Genomic DNA, 22572 nt, shown 5'->3' on the forward strand with positions numbered 1-22572 from the left:
TTTATATTACAACAAAAACAGTTTTAGTTTTTTTGAACCCCCTTATCCAGAAATACTTACAAAGGAAGACACACATAAATTCTTTATTTTTACTCTGAACATGGTTGTGAAGAGAGTGAAATTAGAAAACCAAGATCATTGAAATGCCTAAGTCCAGAATGAGTCCAAATATTTGGCCACACAGAATATTATCATCTTTAAGAGCAGGAGTAATAATAAAGGCTTTTAAAGCAGTTTTTAATTTATAAATACAATAGGCATTTTGGTATTTTGGCCACTGGAAAACAAAGGCTGTAACATCAGTACAGGTCTGAGATGTCTCACTTTTGAGGATTCGATTCAGTGTATTTAAGGTAACTAAAGGTGACATAAAAAGTTTTAGAGATAGGCAAAAATTCACATTTTAAAAAAAACAACTCCCTACGTTTCTATTTAGATTAACAGTAGGCAATATGATTCCAGACGTTAAAAGTTATTTCAAAACCCATGATTTCAGCTTGGCAAACAGCTTAGGTTCCAAATCTGATTCATCCCTATTAAAATGTAAGCCCTTAAAAAAGAATGTGTCTGTTTACACAGTTATATCTTTTGAAATAATCAGAAAACTTTGAAGCAGCCTTAGTGTTTCCTTTCCATCTGTCTTGAAACGACCATGGGGTCAGCCTCACAGAAGTAGTCAGCCAGCTTCTTGGTCAGAGGCCACCACCGTGATCACTTGTCTAAGGCTAGAAAGGTACCACTGTGACGTCAACTGTAAGGAGAGAACGTGAAGGCTTGCCTGGCAGTTGGTAGCTGTAACTCAAGGGATTCTTAGAAAATGACACAATGGCAGCCTTTCTTGTCTTTTTCTTTCCGCGTTGGTTCTGGTGAAGGAGGACATTCCTGCTCTTGAAATTTCCTGTAAGACAGAAAAATCTACATGTAAATCTATAAAATCTACATATGCCTTCTTGGTAATATATTATTACAAATGCAGGTTATTTTTTGATAAATCTAGTGTATGTGCATATGCTTTTCAATGTTAAATTTCACCTAGGGAAGCAAAGCAAAACTTGGGGGGAGGAGTGCCCACAAATGCTTTAGTACCAGCATAACAGGCTGTCCAAGCTTCTTCATTAATGGGTGAGATGCTGAACTCAGTGCCTCTAAATTCTCTTCCCAAATTAAAGTTCCATGACCCTAAAGTATACTTAAAATAAGTATGCATCACTACAGCACAATATAAAATTACCCTTATGAGGTATTTATCCATGTTCTTATCCATGTCCTACCACCTACGAGCTACAAGTCAGTATTAGACAAGTTAGTTGACCTCTCTGAACCTCCATGTTTTAGAAGGGAATAATAAAAACCCACCTTTTACAGTTGCTATGAGGATTAAAGAAGATCGTATTATGCTTACTTATTGTTTTACTCCTTACCGAGGATATTTTTTCATTGACTTTTAACGAGTTGAAGGGTGGGGAAGAGAGAGAGAGACATCAATCTGAGATCGATACATCGATTGGCTGCCTCCTGCACGCACCCCAACTGAGGCCACGAATTGAGCCTGCAACCGAAGTATGTGCCCTTGACCAGAATTGAATCCAAGACCTTTCAGTCCAAGGGCTGGCACGCTAACCACTGAGCAAAACCATTTAGGGCTGTGTAGTGTTTATATGCCTAACAGTACCTAGCATTAGAAAGCCTGCCCTACCCTCTCCTCACTCCTGAGGGATGGATGGATATAGACAGATTCTGAGGATCAAATCCAAAGACAAAATATTTCAAAGGGGCAGTAAAAATGATTTTAAGAAGGACTAGTTCATCTCTGTATATGTTACAATACACATGACATAAAATTTACCAACTTATACATTTTTAAGTGTCCAGTTCAATGGCATTTAAAAATATTCACGTTATGTAACTATCACCACCATCCATCTCCAGAACTCTTTCCTCTCGCAAATCTAGACTCTGTATTCATTAAAAAATAACAGGCCTCAGATTTTTAACAAACTAATAAAAAAATATAATCTTTACCTCACCGCCCGCCCTCTACAGAGAACGCTCAGGCAAGGGCTAAACATTACAAGAAGTTCAGATGTTAAGTCAGCTTACTAGTAGATACACAATTAACATGAGCCCACTCCACAGACCTGTCAAACTATCTAACTAGCAGAGAACCCAGTAGATCCAGAGAGCAGAGGGTGTGGTAGGGGCCAGCCACAGACTCAAAATAACCAAATCAAACCCTGCTCAAGAAAGCACCTCAATCTCTTCTCACACACAAACATATACAGAAACTCCAGTGGACTTCACCCATCACCTCAAGCTTCCTGGAACCCATTAACACTTTCTGAACCACAGGGACCTCCTAGGCCAGCTAACAGAAAGACTCTTTGTAGTCTGGATTACTCTCCGTGACCCATGGGAACACTCAATATCTATCACTTGCTTATTACTCTTTGCTGGGAGGAGCTGGGTAAGAAGCAAAGCTAAGAGCACAGTCTGGACTCAGAGCTGTGGATTCAAGTCCCAGTTCTGCCATTTAATATGCCCAAGCTTTGAACGAGTTAGTTAACCTCTCTGTACCTGTCTCCCCATCTGAAAGTGGGGATAAATGAAAGTATCTGACTTACAGGTTGTGGTGAGGATTAAATATAAAAATACACATAAAGCACTTAACCCAGCATCTGCCAGAAACTACCCTTAAATGTCAGCTGCCGTCATCGCTACCCTCACACCACCACCTTGGGAAATTGCATAGATTCTTTTCAAAATTCCTATGTGGACTCTCTACTTCAATTTAATTAAATTAGGGTTTATATGTAGGAAGTACCTAGAATATAAAATGGACTTAATTAAAATTTTTAGCACATGTGTATTAATCCCCAAATCAGAATCATTTCTACATACAATTTCCTTTCTTACTAAAAAATATTTAATGGTCCCCCAGTTAACGGTTTTGAAAAGCACAGTGTGATTACCTGTCAAATTCAATAAATTAAAACCAATTTCTAGAATGTATCTTGCTTACCTTATAACCCGGACAAGTTCATGGAAAGCTTGATCTACATTCATCCTAATCTTTGCAGATGCCTCCATATAAGTAACCTTCAGCTGTCGTGCTAACTGCTGTCCTTCTTCCTGTGTTACCTGAAATTCCAAGAGTAGTGTATGAGGTACTCTATTAACAGTGAGATCCACTCCATCTAACCCTCAGCCACGGCTGCATTGCTAATCCACCCAGAGGCCAAGCTGGTCTGTCACAGAAGGACTTAACAGCTCAGCATACACTGAAGCCCAGCTCTGCAGAACTCAGGAGCACACACCTGTGACAGGAGCACGACTTCAGTCTAGAGGTTACTCAAAAAGTATTAAACACAACAGTGATAAATCTGGGAAGGTAAAGGCCAAGATGCTATGAGAATCTGTAACCCTGTCCGGCTGGTCAGGGAAAGCTGCCCTGAGGAAGTGACATTTAAGAACTAAATTAAAAATACGGAGCTAGCTGGAGGTGGGGTGAGGAGGTATCCCTGACAAAGGAAAGAGCACCCTTGAGCAAGGGCCACAGTGGGGAATGTGCTTTCCAAGTTCCAGGAACTGAGAGAAGCCAAGAATGGCTGGATACAGCAAACCAAGAAAGAAAACAAGAGGTGAGCGATGGGGAGGAGGACAGGGGTCTTTTTCACTTCTGCACTTCCCAGTACCAGTACATAGGAGATGCTCCACAAATATGTGGAAAAAATGAACAATGAAAAGGACCACGAGCCTTTACAATGCCTTTCTTACATTAGGAGGCAAAGGAAGGCAGACAAGGAAGGGTGCCAGAGCTGATGACAGAAAACGGTAGGCCAGAATAAGAAAACATCAACTGAACTAAGTAAATACCTTATGTATTTTAAATGTGAAAGGTCAGACCAGTGATATTTGCCTAAAATTATTAAATCATATTACATTTACATTTATATAGTGGGGCTGAAAAGGTATGTTTTTGAAAAAGACTTTATTGCTGTCACTATCACAAAAGTAAACACTTGTAGAAAAGTTAGAAAAAAGATATGGGAAAAAAGAAAAGATTAGGAGCCTGTCACCCATAGAGAACCACATTCTTCTCCTTTTTCAATGATATACCTTTTTCTCTACAAAAATAAGATCATAACTTCTATGTATTTGTGTTACACCTGGAAACACACTAACCTCATTTATCTAGGTGTTCTCTGGTAATAGCCTTTCTACAAAAACAGCTTATGTCATTTGCTAATAAAAAGTTTTATTGCTTCCTTTCTGACGTGGATGCCTTTTCTTTTCTTTTTTCTGGCCTTAGCTCACTGCCTAGAACCGCCAGTACAATGACATCTGTGGTGTGAGGGGTACTTCTGACTTGTTTCTGATCATAGTGACAAAGCATTTAGTCTTTCACCATTACGTGTGCTATTTGTTGCAGGTAGGGTTTTATGTACCTACTAGAGGCCTGGTGCACGAAATTTGTGCACTGGGAGGGTGTTCCTCAGCCCAGCCTGAACCCTCTCCAATCTGGGACATCCCTCTCACAATCCGGGACTGCTGGCTCCTAACCACTTGCCTGCCTGCCTAACTGCTTCTGCCTGCCAGCCTGATCACCCCCTAACCACTCCCCTGCTGGCCTGATCACCCCCAACTGCCCTCCCCTGCTGACCTGGTCGCCCCCCACTGCCCTCCCCTGCCAGCCTGATCGCCCCCAAATGCCCTCTGCTGCTGGCCTGTTTGCCCCCAACTGCCCTCCCCTGCTGGCCTGATCACCCACAACTGCCCTCCCCTGCCAGCCATCTTGTGACAATGTGGGGGCGGCCATCTTGTGATGACGTGAGGGCATCGCGCGAGGGCCACCCAGGCTTTTATTAGTATAGATAACAGCAGAGATTTCAGCATCCCTCTCTCAATAATTGATTGAGCAAGGAGAAAGAAAATCAGTAATGACATAGATGGCCTGAACCACACTATCAAAACACCTTATGTTAATTGACATGAGATGTCCTTCATCATCAGGCTAACCAAGGTCCTCACTATTCCATTTGCAAAGTGTTTTCATCAGGAATGGATGTTGGATTTTGTCAAATGTTGTTTTCTGTGTCTATTGAGATCATATGATTTTTTTCTTTTTTAATTTGTTGATATGGTAAATTATATTAATTCATTTCCACATGTCAAACCAATACTGCATCCCCCACTTAAGGGATGATGTATTGTCCTTTCCATATATTGCTGAATTCTATTTGTTAAAAAATCTCCATTTTACATCTATGTTCATGAGAGATGTTGGATTGTAGTTTTCTTACATCTTTGTCTGGTTTTAGTATCAGAACAATGCTGTTTCATATGATGAGTGGAATAGAATTCCCTCTTCTTCAATTTTCTGGAACAGTTTCAGCAAAATTGGTTCTATATAATTCATTAACCCTTTGCACTCACTTGCTTTTTTCTCGATTCCTTTATTCTAATGCTAACCGTGTCGAGTCACACTCGACATCCGAGTGCAAAAGGTTAAAGATCCCATCTAGGTTTGTTGTTTTGTTTGAGGGAAGGTTCTTACAACAAATTAAATTTATTTTATCAATACAGTACTGTTCAGATTATTTTTTTCTTGAGTGAGCTTTGGTAATTTGCGCCTTCCAAGGAATATGTCTATTTCATCTAACATGTATAAAATTATTAGTTTATTAGTATAAAGTTGTTTATAGTATTTTTTCATTATTTCTTAAATATTTATATATTTATAAGATCTGAAGTGATGGTATCTTTCCCATTACTGATGTTGATAATTTGTGTCTTTTACCATTCTAGCCATATTTGTCACTGACCTTCTAAAAATCAGTTTGGGGTTTGTTTTTTTCCTGTGCTTTCTATTTTTTATTTCATTGCTTTTCATTCTTAGCTTTATTGTTTCCATTCTTCTGATTAGTATGACTTTAACTTACTCTTTTCCTTTTAGTTTTTAAGGCAGAAGTCATTGCATTGAGAACTTTCTTTCCTAATAAAAGCATTTAGTCCTATAAACTTCTTTATATACTTCTGCAGTAGCTCCCACAAATTTTGATATGTTGTTTTAATTTTCGTTCAGTTTATAAAGCTTTGTAATTTCCCTTTGGGTGGTTTTGTTTTTTTTGTATCAAGGATTAGAAGTATGTAGTTTCCCCATATTTAGAGATTACCTAGATTTCTTTTTTTATTGATTTCCAATTTAATTTCACTATGGAATTAAAACAAAACATGTTGTCTCATTAGAAATCGTTTAAATTTATTGAGATTTGTTCTATGATCTACTCTCATTTCAAAAGAATATGCATTCTGCTACTGTTAGGTGAAGTGTTCATTAAATGTAAATTAGGATAAGTTGTTTGATAGTGGTGTTCAAGCCATCTATATATATCACTATTGATTTTCTTTCTGCATCCTCGGTCAATGATTGAGAGAGGGGTGCTGAAATTTCTGACTATTAGTATAAATATGTCCATTTCTCTTTGTAGTTCTTTCAATTTCTGCTTCAAGAATTTTGAAGCTGCTATTAGGTACATGAATATTTACCTAATAGCAGGATTGTTATGTTACATGAATACTTACCTAATAGCAGGATTGTTATGTTCTCTTGATGATTAACCTCTTTATCATTATGACACAATCCTCTTTATTCCTGATAATATTCTTTGCCATGAAATCTATTTTGATATTTATAGAGCCATTTCAACTAATTTTAAATGTTTTTATTGATTTTTTAGAAAGAAGGGAGAGGGAGAGGGAGAGGGAGAGGGAGAGGGAGAGAGGGGGAGGGGAGGGAGGGGGAGGGGGAGGAGGGAGGGGGGAGGGGGAGGGGGAGGGGGAGGGGGAGAGGGAGAGGGAGAGGGAGAGGGAGAGGGAGAGGGAGAGGGAGAGGGAGAGGGAGAGGGAGAGGGAGAGGGAGAGGGAGAGGGAGAGAAACATCAATGTGAGAAAGAAACATCGATCAACTACTTCCCGCACGCACCCCAACCAGGGAACGAACCTGCAACTCGTACGTATGCCCTGACCAGGAATTGAACTGGTGACTTTTTGGTGCACAGGATGATGCTCAACCAACTGAGCCACACCAACCAGGGCCAAATGTTTTTTCATTAGTGTTACCATGGTATATTTTAGCCCAACCTTTTATTTTTAACCTACTTGTGTCTTCACACTTAAAGTAGATTTCTGGTAGTGTCTTGCTTTGTTTATCCACTCTGACAATATCTGCCTTTCAATTGAGGTGTTCACACTATTTACATTTAATGTTATTGTTGATACAGTTGTATCACCTTGAAATTTGTTTCCTGTCCATCCTATTTGTTCTTTGTCCTACTTTTCCTTTTTCTGCCTTGTTGTGGATTAACTATATTTTTTTAGTGATTCCATATTATTTCCTATGTTGATTAATGAACTGTATACTTATTATGGTATTTTAATGATTGTTTTAGAGTCTATAATACACATTTTCTTTCACTCATCGCAATCTAATTCAAATGTCATTATACCACTTCATGTGTAGTTTTAAGAACCTTATTACAAAATGAGTATGTTTCTCCCTTCTGCCTTTATTACCTTTTACCTCACAATACATTGTTATTATTCTTGCTTTAAACATCCAATTATGTTTTAAAGAGATTTAAATAACAATATAAGTAATTTACATTTGCCTACATAATTATCATTTTTGGTACTCTTCATTTCTTTGTATAGATCCAGATTTCCATTTGGTATAATTTCTCCTTTTACATTTCTTATAATGCAGGTCTGCTGGTAATGAATTCTTTCACCTTTTGTATACCTGGGAAAAGTCTTTTTTTCACCTTAATTTTTGAAATGAATGTTTAGTGGGTATTGAATTCTAGGCAACAGTTTTTTCTTACAGTACTTCAAAGATGTTGGGCCACTCCAGTCTGGTTTGCATTGTTTCCCAGGAGAAACTATGACGACTGGTCACATCTTTATCTTTACTCCTCTTGTCATTTTTCAGATTCTCTCTTTATCACAAGTTTTAAACAATTTCATGATAATATGCCTTGTTGTCATTTTCTTCATACTTCTTGTGCTCACGGTTTGCTGAGCTTCTTAGATATACAAGTTTATGGTTTTCATCAAATTTAGAATTTTTTCATCCTTTATTTCTAGTTAATCACAGTCATTGTAAATCTAATTTGATCTTCATACATCTTCCATGTTTATAGTTAACATATTCAGTCTTTTCTCTAGTTTCTTTAACATAGGAATATGTTTTAATATCTGTATTCACTAATTCTGTGTCATTTCTGGGTCTGTTTCTATTCATTATTTTTTTTCCTATTATGAGTCATATTTTCCTGCTTCTTTACATGCCTAGTAATTTTTGAGTGAATGGTTGGATATTGGACTTTGATCTACTAAGTTCTTGATAGTTTGTATTCCTACAAATGTTTTGAGCCTTCTTTTGAGATTCAGTTATTTGGGAAGATTGATCTTTTTTGTTATACAGTGCTAGAACAGCATTTAGTCTACGGCTAATTCTGCCCTACAAGTGAAACAAAACACCATTCAATACTCCAAGAATTATAAGGTTTTCCACTCGGGCCGATTGTATTATGAATTATTTCTGACCCTATCTGAGCTCAAGGCATTGTTCTCTCTAATCTTGTCAGGTAGTTTGTTCTCCCAATTTAATAAATTCCATTCCCAAAACTCAGCAACCTCAATGAAATACCATTAGGTTATTACATTAATGCATATACATCTAACAAGTACTTCATAACACTTTATACCCTGCTGTGTTCCAAAAGGGTGGCAGGCTGGTTTCAAGTTTATGTAATTTTTAAATTTACCCTTCCTCTCTTCAAAATAGCATATGTACCATAAGACATATGGTTTTGAAATATAAACCAATCAAATCAAGCAATCAATTAACAAGTAAGGAAACCAAGTAAGAAAGTTTCATGAAGCCAAGAATTTAGAAAGTGTTTTTTTAAATGTCCTTTAAGAAAAAAAACTGACATGGTAAATTCCTTCCTATAAAAATACCCCCATGTTGTCACAAATTCTGTTCCTTCTCTCTGGGAGAGACCTCCCAACTCTATACCCTTAATTTGTTTCTTACTAATACTTTAAGCCTGAAGCAATCAGCAATTTCTCCTTAGTGTTGATGTTGTTTTAGAATAGCCTGCCAGGACTCTTGTCACACCCTGCCGTGGCTGTGATAAGTGTTAACACACTATACTACACTATAATTTTTGGTTTAGGTTTGTTGCTCTCCTGCCATTGTGTTCTCTGTAGCTAGGGAATAAGGATTCCTGAGTCTATAAGAGTGCAGAGTAGTTAACTAAATAAACATATGTTAATGAATATGACCAATAAAGTAAGTACACCTGGAAATAAAAGAAAGGATGGTATAGGGAGAAAAATAAAAATAAATATTTGAGACAAGTTCATCTCAACAACTTACTTTACTAATATAAATTTGACTGAGAAGGAAAATACATGTCCTTAAGAATTTTCTATTTGGGAAAAAAAAAAAAGAATTTTCTATTTGTCTTTCTGCTCAATTATTCTTCAAAAAGGTAGTTTGCCTTATCCCCCCCTGCATAATGTAATTCAGCTAGAGGGGAACAGCAAATGACCTGTCTTTATAGACAGTAAGAAAATTAACAAATTAATGGTCTAGATGATAAAACAATCCAACTGCTAAGACTGTGTATGTGCTTAATTTATTTATTTTTAAAGCATGGTCTCCCACCACTATCTTCCAGGAATTAAGGTCAGCTAAGTTTGTACAACCACATTTCTGGTCAAGAACGCTCTAACCACAAAAAAAGTTGCTGTCAAAGTCACTGGTGTAGCCTAATTTTAACTAAATGGAAACGGCATTGCTACACCACCAACACAAAGAAAATGAGCATCACATGAAACAAAGCGAAGCCACAGCACTGTGAAGCCAGAAATCGAATGAAGCTTAAAGGCTCACAAACAAGGCTTTCTTAGAGGTTCCTCAGAGAGTTTTATAAAGATGCCAAATACCCAGCCTTATCCCCTGCATATTCTGATTTGGTAGGTCTGAGCTCTATCTAGAAATGTTTTGTTTTAAACAACTGAAGTGAATCTGATGCAACCTCCAGGGAGATTATTCCAAGGCACAATGTATAGTAGCAGAAATCTACAATAATATGAACTTAGGTAATATTGTATATTTCCAAATAGAGAAGAGTAAAATGGGAATGATGAGAGCAACTTCATTAAAACAAACTGGGTTTAAATGGAACAGACCATAGCACTTGTAATACTTATTTAGGGATGTGTGTAGTTAATGAATAACCTAAGTTTACAGAAGCAAAACTTGTTTTTCAAACCTATTACGTAGAAAGAGTCATTATATTAATACCACATCTTGATTTGTTGATGCTGATTCATTCATTCAGCAAATATTTACTGAGTGCATCTTTGTTCTATGTGCTAAGGATAAAGCATGAACAAAACCAACAGGTGGAAATTGAGAGGCCCTCAATGCACGTACTTCAAGTCAATAGTTGACAAACCTTTGAGATGCAGTCAAGGCACGAACAGGTAAGGTAGGAGACCCTTGCTCTATTGTTAGAGGGGGGTGGGTTCTTTTTCCTGGGAGGTGGCAGGGGCACACTGTGGTACAGGTACTGACAAACAGGAGGAGTCAGCACATTTAGGTATCTATCATTATAAGTGTAATGAGTTCCTTTGTATGTTTTTTTATAAATATTTTTAAAATTTTGTTATTTATTTTTTTAGAGAGAGGAAGGGTGAGGGGGAGAGAGAGAAATAATCAGCAGCCTCCTGCATGCCCCTCACTGGGAAATGACGCAGGCCACTAGCAATTAAACACTTAACAAAGTGACAAGGAAAGGGACAAGATAAGGCAAGTCAGGGAGGAAAAAAGGGGCTCACAACAGTGCACCCTAGACAGAGCTGTCTGAAGGACAAGGAACTTGAAATCGTAGGTTCATAAAGTCCACAGCCCGAGACCACATACTGCTGTATTAAGTTTCAGCATCAATGTGCTGTCATATTTACCTACTCTTACATTTTAGCAAGAGCAAGCCAATCAGTTACCTATGTGTTCTCCCTGCACTTTTGACAGGATAAACAAAATGATCAATGCTTCTGTAAGGGACCAGGTATGTGGTAATGCTAAATAACCATTCAAATTCTATAAATCTCTTTTTATAAACTTCAGTGATTTTGTTTTTTCCTACTGCTCTGTTGTCAGTGTCTGGAAAAAGAGTTCAATAAATTTTGAATAGATGAAAGAACAAGTCTACGAAGATACAGAAGCCAAAGGAAGCAGGCGAAGCTTCTTCTGGCTAATCTCCCCTCCCTGATGGGTTTAGCTCAGGGGCCAGTGGCAGGAAGCCCAAGGCTGAGCACACACTCAGAACATGGGGAACTGGCATTTGCTATCAAAGAGAAAATAGGCTAGAAGCTAGAGAAAGGCCAAAGGATCGAGTCTAAGACAAAAGGCAAAAATGAATGAGCTAGGTCAACAACTATGAGCAAGTCTGACTGGTTACTGACTAAGAACCTGGAGATGACCAAAATGTAAGCATTTCTAAACAGGGGGGGGGAGGGGGGGGATTTCCTAGGGCCTGTCCAGGCTCAGTTGGTAGAGCAATTAAGGGTGCCAAGACATTACAAAACATCACCTTTAATTGTGAAGAAACTTAAAAAATATAACATTTCCATTTCAAATGTAGTTGAGTATGGCCCTCAAGGCTGGGAGGCATGTTTGTCCTTGTACATCCCTGGGCCCTAAGACACCCTAGAAAGGTAAGACGGGGAGGAGCCAACAAAGGCCACTGCAGAGGAGAGGGGAAGGGGAGGGAATGGTGTCCCAGAGCTAAGTAAACAGTGTTTCAAAAAGGAGAATGTGAGCAACTGTGTCAAATGTCACTGACATCTGTGCAAATGGTGACCTTGACTGGGGCACTGCATGCCAGAAGTCAGTGCCAGCAAGAATGGCAGGAAAGAAAACAGAGGGAGCAAGTGTACAACGCTTTTAAGGAGTTTTGCTATTGAGGGAGAAGCAAAAAAGTATTTGGAGAGAAATGTCAGATTAAGAACAAGTATTTGCTATAATTCCTTTTTGTTTTAAAGACTGTAGTATGCTGTATGCTAATGGGAATGACCACGTAGGAGAGAAATGGGGCAACTCGAATGAAACAATTACTGGAGCGGTGCCCATGAGCTGGTGAGAAGGAAAGGAACCCAGTGCTACGGGAGGGGCTGGTCATACAGAGGTGAAGAGTTTATCCATGTAAGTGGGGGAAGGGAGAATTGATGGGATACATGTGCACTGAGGTTAGTTCACGTGGAGGTCAGAACATGTAGAAACTTCTCAGTGAAACAGAAAAATATCACTCATACAAACTGACAGGAAGGGGAAGAAAGTGTTGTAAGTTTAAGAATGAGAAAGATATCAAGCTATATTACCAAGCAACGATTCTCAAAACTGCCTGCTACTGGAATAAGAACAGACATATAGACCAATGGAACAGAACAGAGAACCCAGAAATTGACCCAAGCCATTATGCTCAATTAATATTTGACAAAGGAGGCAAGAGCATACAATGGAGTCAAGACAGTCTCTTCAATAAATGGTGTTGGGAAAACTGGACAGATACATGCAAAAAAATGAAACTAGGCCACCAACTTACACCATAAACAAAAATAAACTCAAAATGGACAAAGGACTTAAACATAAGACAGGAAACCATAAAAATCTTAAGAGGAATCCACAGGCAGCAAAATCTCAGACATATGCTGAAGCAATATCTTCACCAACACAGCTCCTAGGGCAAGGGAAACTAATGAGAAAATAATCAAATGGGACTACAACAAAATAAAAAGCTTCTGCACAGCAAAAGAAACCATCAACAAAACAACAAAAATGCCCACTGCATGGGAGAACATATTTGCCAATGTTATCTCCAAAAGGGTTTAATCTCCAACATTTACAGGGAACTCATACAACTTAACAAAAGGAAGATAAACAACCCAATCAAAAAATAGGCAACAGCCTAAATAGATACTTTTTAAAATATATATATATTTTTTATTGATTTTAGAGAGGAAGGGAGACAGAGAGTTAGAAACATCAATGATGAGAGAGAATCATTGATCGGCTGCCTCCTGCACGCCCCCTACTGGGGATTGAGGCCGCAACCCCAGGCATGTGCCCTTCGCTGGAATCGAACCTGGGACCCTTCAGTCAGCAGGCCGACGCTCTATCCACTGAACCAAACCGGCTAGGGCCCTAAATAGATACTTTTTGAAAGAGGACATACAGAAGGCCAAAAGACATATGAAAACATGCTCAAAGTCACTAATCATCTGAGAAATGCAAATCAAAACAACAATGAGGTACCATCTCACACCTGTCAGAATGGCTATCATCAACAAATCAACAAATGACAAGTGCTGGAGAGGATGCAGAGAAAAGGGAACCCTCGTGCACTGCTGATGGGAATGTAGACTGGTGCAGCCACTGTGGAGAACAGTATGTTTCCTCAAAAAACTAAAAATGGAACTCCCATTTGACCAAGTGATCCCACTTCTAGGAATATATCCCAAGAAACTAGAAACACCAATCAGAAAGGATATATGCACCCCTATGTTCATAGCAGCACAATTTAGCATAGCTAAGATTTGGAAACAGCCTAAGTGCCCATCAGCAGATGAGTGGATTAAAAAACTGGTATGTCTACACAATGGAATACTAAGCTGCTGTAAAAAATGAAGGAACTCCTACCACTTGCAACAGTATGGATGGACCTGGAGAGCATTATGCTAAGTGAAATAAGTCAGTTGGAGAAAGATAAGTATCACATGATCTCACTCATTTGTGGAATATAATGAACAACATAAGCTGATGAACAAAAACATATCCGGAGACAGAGAAGCATCAATCAGACCAACCTCAGAGGGAAGGCATGGGAGGGTGGGGGTATGGGGAAGAGATCAATCAAAGGACTTGTATGCATGCATATAAGCATAACCAATGGACACAGACACCAGGGGGGTGAGGGCATGAGCGGGGGGGATTTGGGTGGCCAAGGGGAGATAAAGACACATATGTAATACCTTAATCAATAAAGACAAAAAAAAAAAAGAATTAAGTTAGTATAAACCAGCCTGCAACTAAATACTGAAGATATTCTTTTCTTGCTGGTTACTGGTGGTAGAGCTAGCCAATGTGAAAAATTAACAGAAAATTCGGTCACTAATGCGACTTAGAAAAAAAATCAAATCCTGTCATTTAAATCAAATCCATTCTCTACATGAAAGTAATTTAGGGCTAATAATGGGTAAATTAGGCCTTTGGGGGTAACTTTAAGATTGTCTAACTAAATTAGAGTTTTGGATGTTACCCAAGAAATTATAACATGTGAACTGGAGCTGGTACAAATACTTGCAGGTTTATACAGTCCATTAAAGTTCTGCGCAAAAAATGTGAAAATTTAATTTCCCCAAATCTACTACCTTTTTATTTCTTACCTATTGTGACTTCTACTAGTATAAACAGTGTGCTGTGTCAAACAGCACAGTTTTTTTATCATGGACTTTCAATTGTTGCATTAAATACATCCACTCACTTACATAGAAACAACTGGTTTTCCAAATGCAAAATTCTTTCTCACCTGTCTCTGATGATCCAGATCTGCTTTGTTACCGATTAAAATCATTGGGAACTCATCACGATCCTTTACTCTGAGAATCTGTCTTTGAAACTTATAGATTTCTTCAAAACTAAAAAAAGAAAAACAATTAATCAATTTGGCCAAGGAGCAGCATATGTCCCATATCCCATTTAATACTCTATTTCTTTTTCTTTCTAAAAACCAGAAAATCCAAATCCAATAAAACAGTGGTCTAGACCAGTGGTCGGCAAACTCATTAGTCAACAGAGCCAAATATCAACAGTACAACAATTGAAATTTCTTTTGAGAGCCCAATTTTTTAAACTTAAACTTCTTCTAACGCCACTTCTTCAAAATAGACTCGCCCAGGCCGTGGTATTTTGTGGAAGAACCACACTCAAGGGGCCAAAGAGCCGCATGTGGCTCATGAGCCGCAGTTTGCCGACCACGGGTCTAGACCAGCGGTCGCCAACCTTTTGGACCTCACGGACCGCGCACCCGTGGTCTGCAAACCACTAGTTGACGACTGCTGTTCTAGACTGAAGGGAGATCTCCATTTTAATATTGGTACAAACCTGCCTCTATCTGTGACTGAAAAGACCAACAGGAAACCCTCGCCAGTTCGCATATACTGTTCTCGCATAGCTCCAAACTCTTCTTGTCCTGCTGTATCTAGAACTAAAGAAAAAGCAACAACTGTAACTGTGTCCATGTTTTCAATGTATACATTGCCTCCCACAAAGGCAGGTCCAATTAATATGAGTCCTTCAGAGCATGTCATACTTAGTGTGATAAAGAAATGGAATTCTTCTCCTCTTCGTACTTTATTCTCAATACGAAAGACAAATATATTCTAATGGCAGCCAGTTTCAGAATTACCTTCATCAGCACAGGTTGATTTTGTAGTTAAAATATATTAGCATACCAATTATACAAGGTTAAAAATATCAAATACATCTAGGCATTTGGAGTCAGATAACCTCTGAATTCATTTGAATGTTTATCTCCTCCATGAAAAGAAGTAGAAAAGACACCTATAAATTCAAAAGGAAACTCTGTTTTACACCCCAAATACCATACTTCAAGTGCAGGTGCCAATGCTTTTCTTCAGCTCTGTGAAAGGACTGTACTAGTCAAAGGGACAGGGCTTTCTTTTGTGCAGAGGTGAAGTGTTAGCCAAGCAAAAAACAGTATTTGCTAAAGCCTTTGTGCTATAAATTCTAAGCAAGTTAACAATTACTGAAGCTCTTCTTTATTTACTTCACCTAGCTTAAGCTTCACCAAAAGGTAGTACAAGAAAAAGAAAATCCTTGGATGTTCTAAATTAAAATTACAGCAGCCAGAGAGTGAGAGAGAGAGACATCTGCTAATAGCTGTGGACCAGGACTGACAAAAGACTGCTCATATTCCCGTGTATCTGCTGGGATTTAGGGTTAATTTCCAGGTGGCTATTTCCACGATTATCCAAAAGAGAGAACAGCTGTGTGCCACAGAACGCCAGGAGCCCCCACTTCTTATTTACACATGAATTTTTTAATCTGCTGTCCACCGCTAATCCACGGGAGCTGACGCCTCTTCCATGGACTCTTTGGGCCTATCCCAGAACTAGCCCGCTTCACTTTCTCCCATCCCCTTGGTCTATAGGCAATGGAAATCCTTTTCAGAATGACTTACATCTTTTTCCCCCACTAGTAATGTATTAACCGCTTGCAAAACTCTGGATGATGTGCTATCTTTCCCCACCAGCCATGCTGTTGGTAGCGTAGGCTCCATGCCCCAAGACTGGCCTTTTTATTTCTCTCTTTTCTAGCAATGGCCTAATAAAGCCTTTTTAGGCCATGGAAGCTAAAATTTTTTTACTAAAACTAGGAAGAGCTGAAACCTCACATGTTTTTCCCAAATAGCCCAATAAACACAACTTCAAGTTATAATGCTATAGGACTAGTTTCCCCAGAACAAGATCAATCCAGGTGCTGGTTTACTTTACATTTACTGAGGAATATTTAAATTACCCAATGTGCAGATTATCAATTAAAACTTAAAAAAGACAGGCTTATGTGTAAGATTATCTAATATTTCTATTGTATTTAACCTAGAAAAACATCAGAGCTTAGTTTTTAAAAATAGGATATGTGAACTATCAAGTAAAGGAAGATTACTTACTATCTAGCCGGGCCGCTCTGTCATCTATCACGCACTGCTTTGTGTAGGAATCCTCGATGGTTGGATCATAATCCGTCACAAAATAGGACTGTAAGAAAAATTACCTTGTTTTAAAATTCATGTCTGCCTAAGCAAGTACCAATGTAACTTTATCAAATCCCACATATCCAGAATTAATCAAAATATTTTCATTGTATTAAGGCTTATCTCTACTACGTCAATTCCTCATTAAACGAAGCAGCTTTCAAATGGAGAAAAAAAATTAAGTATCTGAATTTTCATATCTGAAATATGCAAGAAGACTATAAAACATCTGCAGGTTGGTTTCATAATTAACTTATATATACACCTAAGAATCTAGCTATCAAGAAAAACTAAGAAAACACAATAAATTAAAATTCAGGTCTATTTGCAACCTGATGGTAAGCATCAGTCCTAAGAACAAAGTAGTTTGAAACAAACGGCAACAACAAAGAGAGAGGCCTGGAAGATTGCAGGTCCTGCTTCTTTTCTCATGCCTTGTCTTTGTCTTTTCACCAGCCTTGTATCCTAATATATAAAAACCCTGGGTTGTAATTGCTTCCGCTGCAGGCGTGGTGCTCCAGCACTGACTGCTGAGGGGGCTGCAAATCAGGGCCAGAGAGAGGCCTGAAGAGAGAAGCAGGGACTGATCTGTTGCCTCTGTGGTAGCTTTTGATCAGTACTTACTTGCCTCTCTCTTTCTCTCCCAGTCCGGCCAGCAGTCAGGCCTCCATTTCTCTGCAGGCTCCACTGGGGCTGCTGATCAGCCCCGCCTTTCTGATCAGGCCCAGTTGATAGGCCCAGAGACGCTAACTGGCATTAGGAACTGACCAATCAAAACAGAATCTGGGTGCTATGAGAAGCGAATGGCTGCCTAGGAGGTGGAGCTTTTGACATTGATTGACATAGGAACCGACCAATCAGAACCAAGTGCGGGTGCTGTGAAGAACCAATGGTTGCCTAGGAGGCGGAGCTTTTGACGTTGATTGGCATAGGAACCGACCAATCAGAACCAAATCTGGATGCTGTAAAGAACCAATGGCTGTCTAGGAGGCGGAGCTTTTGACATTAACTGGCATAGGAACCAACCAATCAGAACCAAATGTGGGTGCTGTGAAGAACCAATGGCTATCTAAGAGGCGGAGCTCTTGACGCTGACTGGCATAGGAACCGACCAATCAGAACCAAATGTGGGTGCTGTGAAAAAAACAAAAGCTGTCTAGGAGGTGGAGCTTCTGACTGACTGGCATAGAAACCGACCAATCAGAACCAAATCTGGTTGCTGTAAGGAGCCAATGGCTGCCTAGGAGGCAGAGTTTTTGTTTTTTTTTAATATATATATTTTATTGATTTTTTACAGAGAGGAAGGGAGAGGGATAGAGAGTTAGAAACATAGATCAGCTGCCTCCTGCACACCCCCTACTGGGGATGTGCCCAAAACCAAGGTACATGCCCTTGACTGGAATCGAACCTGGGAGCCTTCAGTCCACAAGCCAATGCTCTATCCACTGAGCCAAACCAGTAAAGGCGAGGCAGAACTTTGGACGCTGACTGGCATAGAATCCAACTGATCAGAACCAAATTGGCTAGCAGAGGAGGGCCGTTGGGGGCAATATCAGGCCTGCAGGGGAGGGCAGATGGGGGCGAGATCAGGCCAGCAGAGGAGAGGCATTGGGGGCAAGATCAGGCCGGCAGGGGAGGGCAGTTAGGGATGATCAGGCAGGCAGAGGCAGTTGGGGGTGAGATCAGGCTGGCAGGGGAGGGCAGTTGGGGGCAACCAGGCCAGCAGGGGAGGGCAGTTGGGGGTGAGATCAGGCCGGCAGGGAGGGCGTTGGGGGCGAGATCAGGCTGGCAGGGGAGGGCAGTTGGGGGCAACCAGGCTGGCAGGGGAGGCAGTTGGGGGCGAGATCAGGCCGGCAGGAGAAGGCAGTTAGGGGTGATCAGGCAGGCAGAGAGGTTAGGGGCAATCAGGCAGGCAGGCAGAGGGGTTAGGGGCAATCAGGCATGGAGGCAGAGGCAGTTAGGAGCGATCAGGCAGGCAGGTAGGTGAGCAGTTAGGAGCCAGCGGTCCCAGATTGCGAAAGGGATGTCCGACTGCCGGTTTAGGCCCGATCCCCAGCAGTCAGACATCCCCCCCCAAGCAATCCCCAATTGGAGAGGGTGCAGGCTGGGCTGAGGGAACCCCCCCTCCCCACCCTGTGCACCGGGCCACTAGTATTATCATAAGAAACATGATTTCAGGATTCTTTCATTTATAGGGATCTCAACTTATTCTTTTACCAATATTCTTGTTGTTATCTTAATTTCAATTTCCCTCTTCCGTTAGCAAAGCCTCCCAATTGTTATCCTCTGAAATCATCACCAGCAGAAAGCACAGTTCAGGTAGCACTCAGAAGGGAAGCATCTTAGTGAACCAATTAAGTGTCTGTGTATTATATTTCACAGTTTTTTAAAAAATGTTTTTAACAAGGAAACAACAGCAACCACAAGAATCTGAGAGAGACTTAGTTCCCCATTCTTACAGAAGAGCACTAACTAGGACACTGACATCACCCTGTTCTGCTGTCTCCTTCACTCCCCTCCCACTGGCTCATTACAAAATCTGAGGGAATGACTTGGAGGAAGGCAGTTTAATGCTAAGAACCAATGCCAGTGGTGTTCAGCCATTGTTCAGGCAAAGGTTCTTGGCAGCAGGACCTGCTTGGCTCCAGGGACACCACATTCTTAAGTGACAGCCCTGGGCATGGTGACCTATGCAAACTCCAAAAAGCTACGCAGACACAGGCACTCTGCACAGGATAGTAAAGAAACCCCTGGTTTGAGGAGAGGCGGGTAGAAAGGGTGAGAACAATGATCTGCTTGCTACCATGACTTTACATATTTATTTCGTTTTTGAGGGGTACTTTCCACAGTTATATTTTAGGATTAACTTTAATCATAGAATTCAGTATACATAACCTCCCCATTTGATGGTTTCACTTAAATGCATAATTTATTAAACAAAATCTGTAAAAGAAACATTTACCAACAGGAGCAGCTTGGAGTAGAAAGCCATTTCCATCACTACCCCATTCCCCATTTAAAATAAACAGATATCAAAAACAATCCTGAACTCACTTCTTGGCACCCACACCTCTTCAGAAAGTAAATACAACTGGCAACTATCTTCTTTGTACCGACTACTCTAAACAACTTAAAACTGCAGTCTTTCGCCAAGCAAGTTGGATAAAGCACGCTGTTTATATATTTTTAAGATTAGTTTCCTGAAACATGTTTCTCCACAGCAATCTGATACCTCTTGCCATGCTTTCATCTCATAAACCTGAATTTCATTGAGTATTCCCAGTTTATGCCTAAATGTGCTAAAATGTGCCCACTGTCCTTCCCACTTTGTCTGAAAACATAATGAACAAATATTAACTACTAGAGGCCCAGTGCACGACATTCGTGCACTTGGGGGGGGGGGGTCCCCTCAGCCCAGCCTGCACCTTCTTACAGTCTGAGACCCCTCTGGGGATGCCTGCCTGCCAGCAGTGGAACGATCGGTCACTATGATGCGCACCGACCACCAGGGGGCAGGCGCTGAACGGGCCTAAGCCGACAGGCGGACATCCCCCAGGGGTCCTTAGCACTGCTGCAGAGACAGTAGAGGTTCCCGCCACTGCCGCTGTGCTGGTCAGCCATGAGCCCAGCTTCTGGCTGAGCAGCACTCCCCCTGTGGAAGCGCACTGACCACCAGGGGGCAGCTCCTGCGTTGAGCATCTGCCCCCTGGTGGTCAGTGCGCATCATAGCAACCGGTCATTCCACTCTTTGGTTTATTTGCATGTTAGCCTTTTATTACATAGGATACTTTTCAAATGTCCAGGTCATGCATAATAGCTAGAGTTCTTTCAATGCGATGGGTTCTTTTTGCATTGTGAAACCAAATTAAAACATTAACACTTATAGGAGACTTGTAGTTTAAGCAACTTTGAGGGCCATTAAAATAAATGTAGTGGCTGTGGAATTTTCATGTTTTCTTTGGATGTTTTAGTTCTTGAAACAATCTTAATGTTGTAAAAAGTTTGCCACTTTACTAACACTGGCAAGCACTTATTCCATTCATATTAATTTTTAAGACAAATTAATTTTGGAATTTCTGGATATTTAGGTCCGCATTTCATCTACACTGTGTCCTGTTTTCAAAAGTTGTCTGTAGAGCCCATCGTCTTCTTACTATATGTAGATTTTAAAGAGTCATCTTTACTGAAAAGCATCTTCATGCCTCATGGAACACTGTTAGGTCAAGGTCTCAAGATCTGGGCAAGACAGAGCTTTGGATATAAATACTGTTTCCTTTCCTTGCTGCAAGTAAATCAAACTACCTTGTGACAACTATGCCTCATTCTTGAATAAAACACCCCAAGTGGCGAGCCCCTTGAGTTCAGTAACAACATCACTCTGAACATGGCTGTCACAAAATCAAAGACCCTCTTTCCCTTTCATAATTCTAATAAGCCACAGCTCAGACTATGCCTAAAATGGGCATTCATCATGTGCAGGTAACAAACATAATCATCACCTCCCACCATAAAGACATAACATTTTTGTTGTTTAAACGTGGGTACCAGATATTTGATCACCAACAAGAAATCAGGCTCTGGTGAGGGCCAGTCCTAGATTGAAGTCTAACTCTATTTGCTAGCTGTGGAACCTGAGGCAAATGACTTTACCTTTCTAACCTTTAGCATCTATAAAATAGGAAAGCAACAAAACCTGGTGGAATAGGTAAAATGAAGTAATGCATATAAAGTGCCAAGGAATGCTGATGGTTTATAAACATTAACCATAATAATCATTGTATTATTTTTGTCACATGGTTAGATGGTATGAACTACTGTTTTTATTCCAGTCTAAAGACTTGCTAATCCCAGGAACAGCTGTAATAATTCCAATCCTAGTTATACCACAAACCAACCATGGGACTTGGTATTCAAAATGTTGTGAATCAAAAATAAAAGCTACCCCCACCCCATCTGGGATTCTGGAAATATTTTCTGGATCTGAGCTGTAACTGCACAAATATATACTTATGCAAATGTTCATCAAGCTGTACATTTAAGGTATGGGTACTTTTTTGCACGATACAAATTATACCTTTCTAAATTACATAAATTAATGGTTGGATTAAATGGTGCCTTTGTTGCTTATATGATTCAGTACTTTGTTTACACAGTATGCAAAGCCTTCTAGTTTGATCTGTGCTGTTCACCATTCAGACTTATTTTTCTTTTTTAAATATATTTTATTGATTTTTTACAGAAAGGAAGAGAGAGGGATAGAGAGTTAGGAACATCGATGAGAGAGAAACATCGATCAGCTGCCTCTTGCACACCCCCTACTGGGGATGTGCCCGCAACCTAGGTACATGCCCTTGACCGGAATCGAACCTGGGACCCTTGAGTCCGCAGGCCGACGCTCTAGCCACTGAGCCAAACCGGTTTCGGCGAGACTTATTTTTCACTACTTGAAATCCTTCAGCCAATTGCTCTTGCTCTCATTCATTTGCTCAACAATTATTTATGGAGCATCACAGGGACAAAGTCCCTACTTTCAGAGCCCATTGCTTTTTGCACAACATGCAGTAATTGTGCTGTGATTAGAGAAGAGGAGAATAAGGAGTGTTAAATGTATTGGCCAAAGAACAGAAACAGCATGAAATGCCAATACCATGCTTGTTCAGAAGGC

The 22572-nt window shown here is 40.1% G+C and overlaps 1 protein-coding gene and 1 long non-coding RNA gene across 3 annotated transcripts in view; one reads left to right on the top strand and one right to left on the bottom strand.

Moving 5' to 3' along the window:
- Window positions 1-774: 774 nt before the first annotated feature.
- Window positions 775-22572, bottom strand: part of RRAS2 (RAS related 2) — a 76796-nt gene continuing 54998 nt past the window's right edge. For both annotated transcript variants that reach the window (XM_054724623.1, XM_054724624.1), the window contains exons 2-6: window positions 16824-16911; window positions 15236-15338; window positions 14661-14769; window positions 3020-3138; window positions 775-898 (exon numbers count right to left, since the gene is read on the bottom strand). In XM_054724623.1, coding sequence (XP_054580598.1) covers window positions 811-898; window positions 3020-3138; window positions 14661-14769; window positions 15236-15338; window positions 16824-16911 — 507 coding nt within the window. In that variant the 3' untranslated portion in view covers window positions 775-810. The remainder of the gene's footprint in view (window positions 899-3019; window positions 3139-14660; window positions 14770-15235; window positions 15339-16823; window positions 16912-22572) is intronic.
- LOC114234925 (uncharacterized) overlaps window positions 3388-22572 on the top strand; it is a 69712-nt gene continuing 50527 nt past the window's right edge. Inside the window, exons 1-2 of the long non-coding RNA XR_003621106.2 lie at window positions 3388-3638; window positions 10452-10557. This is a non-coding gene — a long non-coding RNA (uncharacterized LOC114234925). The remainder of the gene's footprint in view (window positions 3639-10451; window positions 10558-22572) is intronic.

Source organism: Eptesicus fuscus, chromosome 13 (genome assembly GCF_027574615.1).
Source record: "Eptesicus fuscus isolate TK198812 chromosome 13, DD_ASM_mEF_20220401, whole genome shotgun sequence".
Classification (NCBI taxonomy): Eukaryota; Metazoa; Chordata; class Mammalia; order Chiroptera; family Vespertilionidae; genus Eptesicus; species Eptesicus fuscus.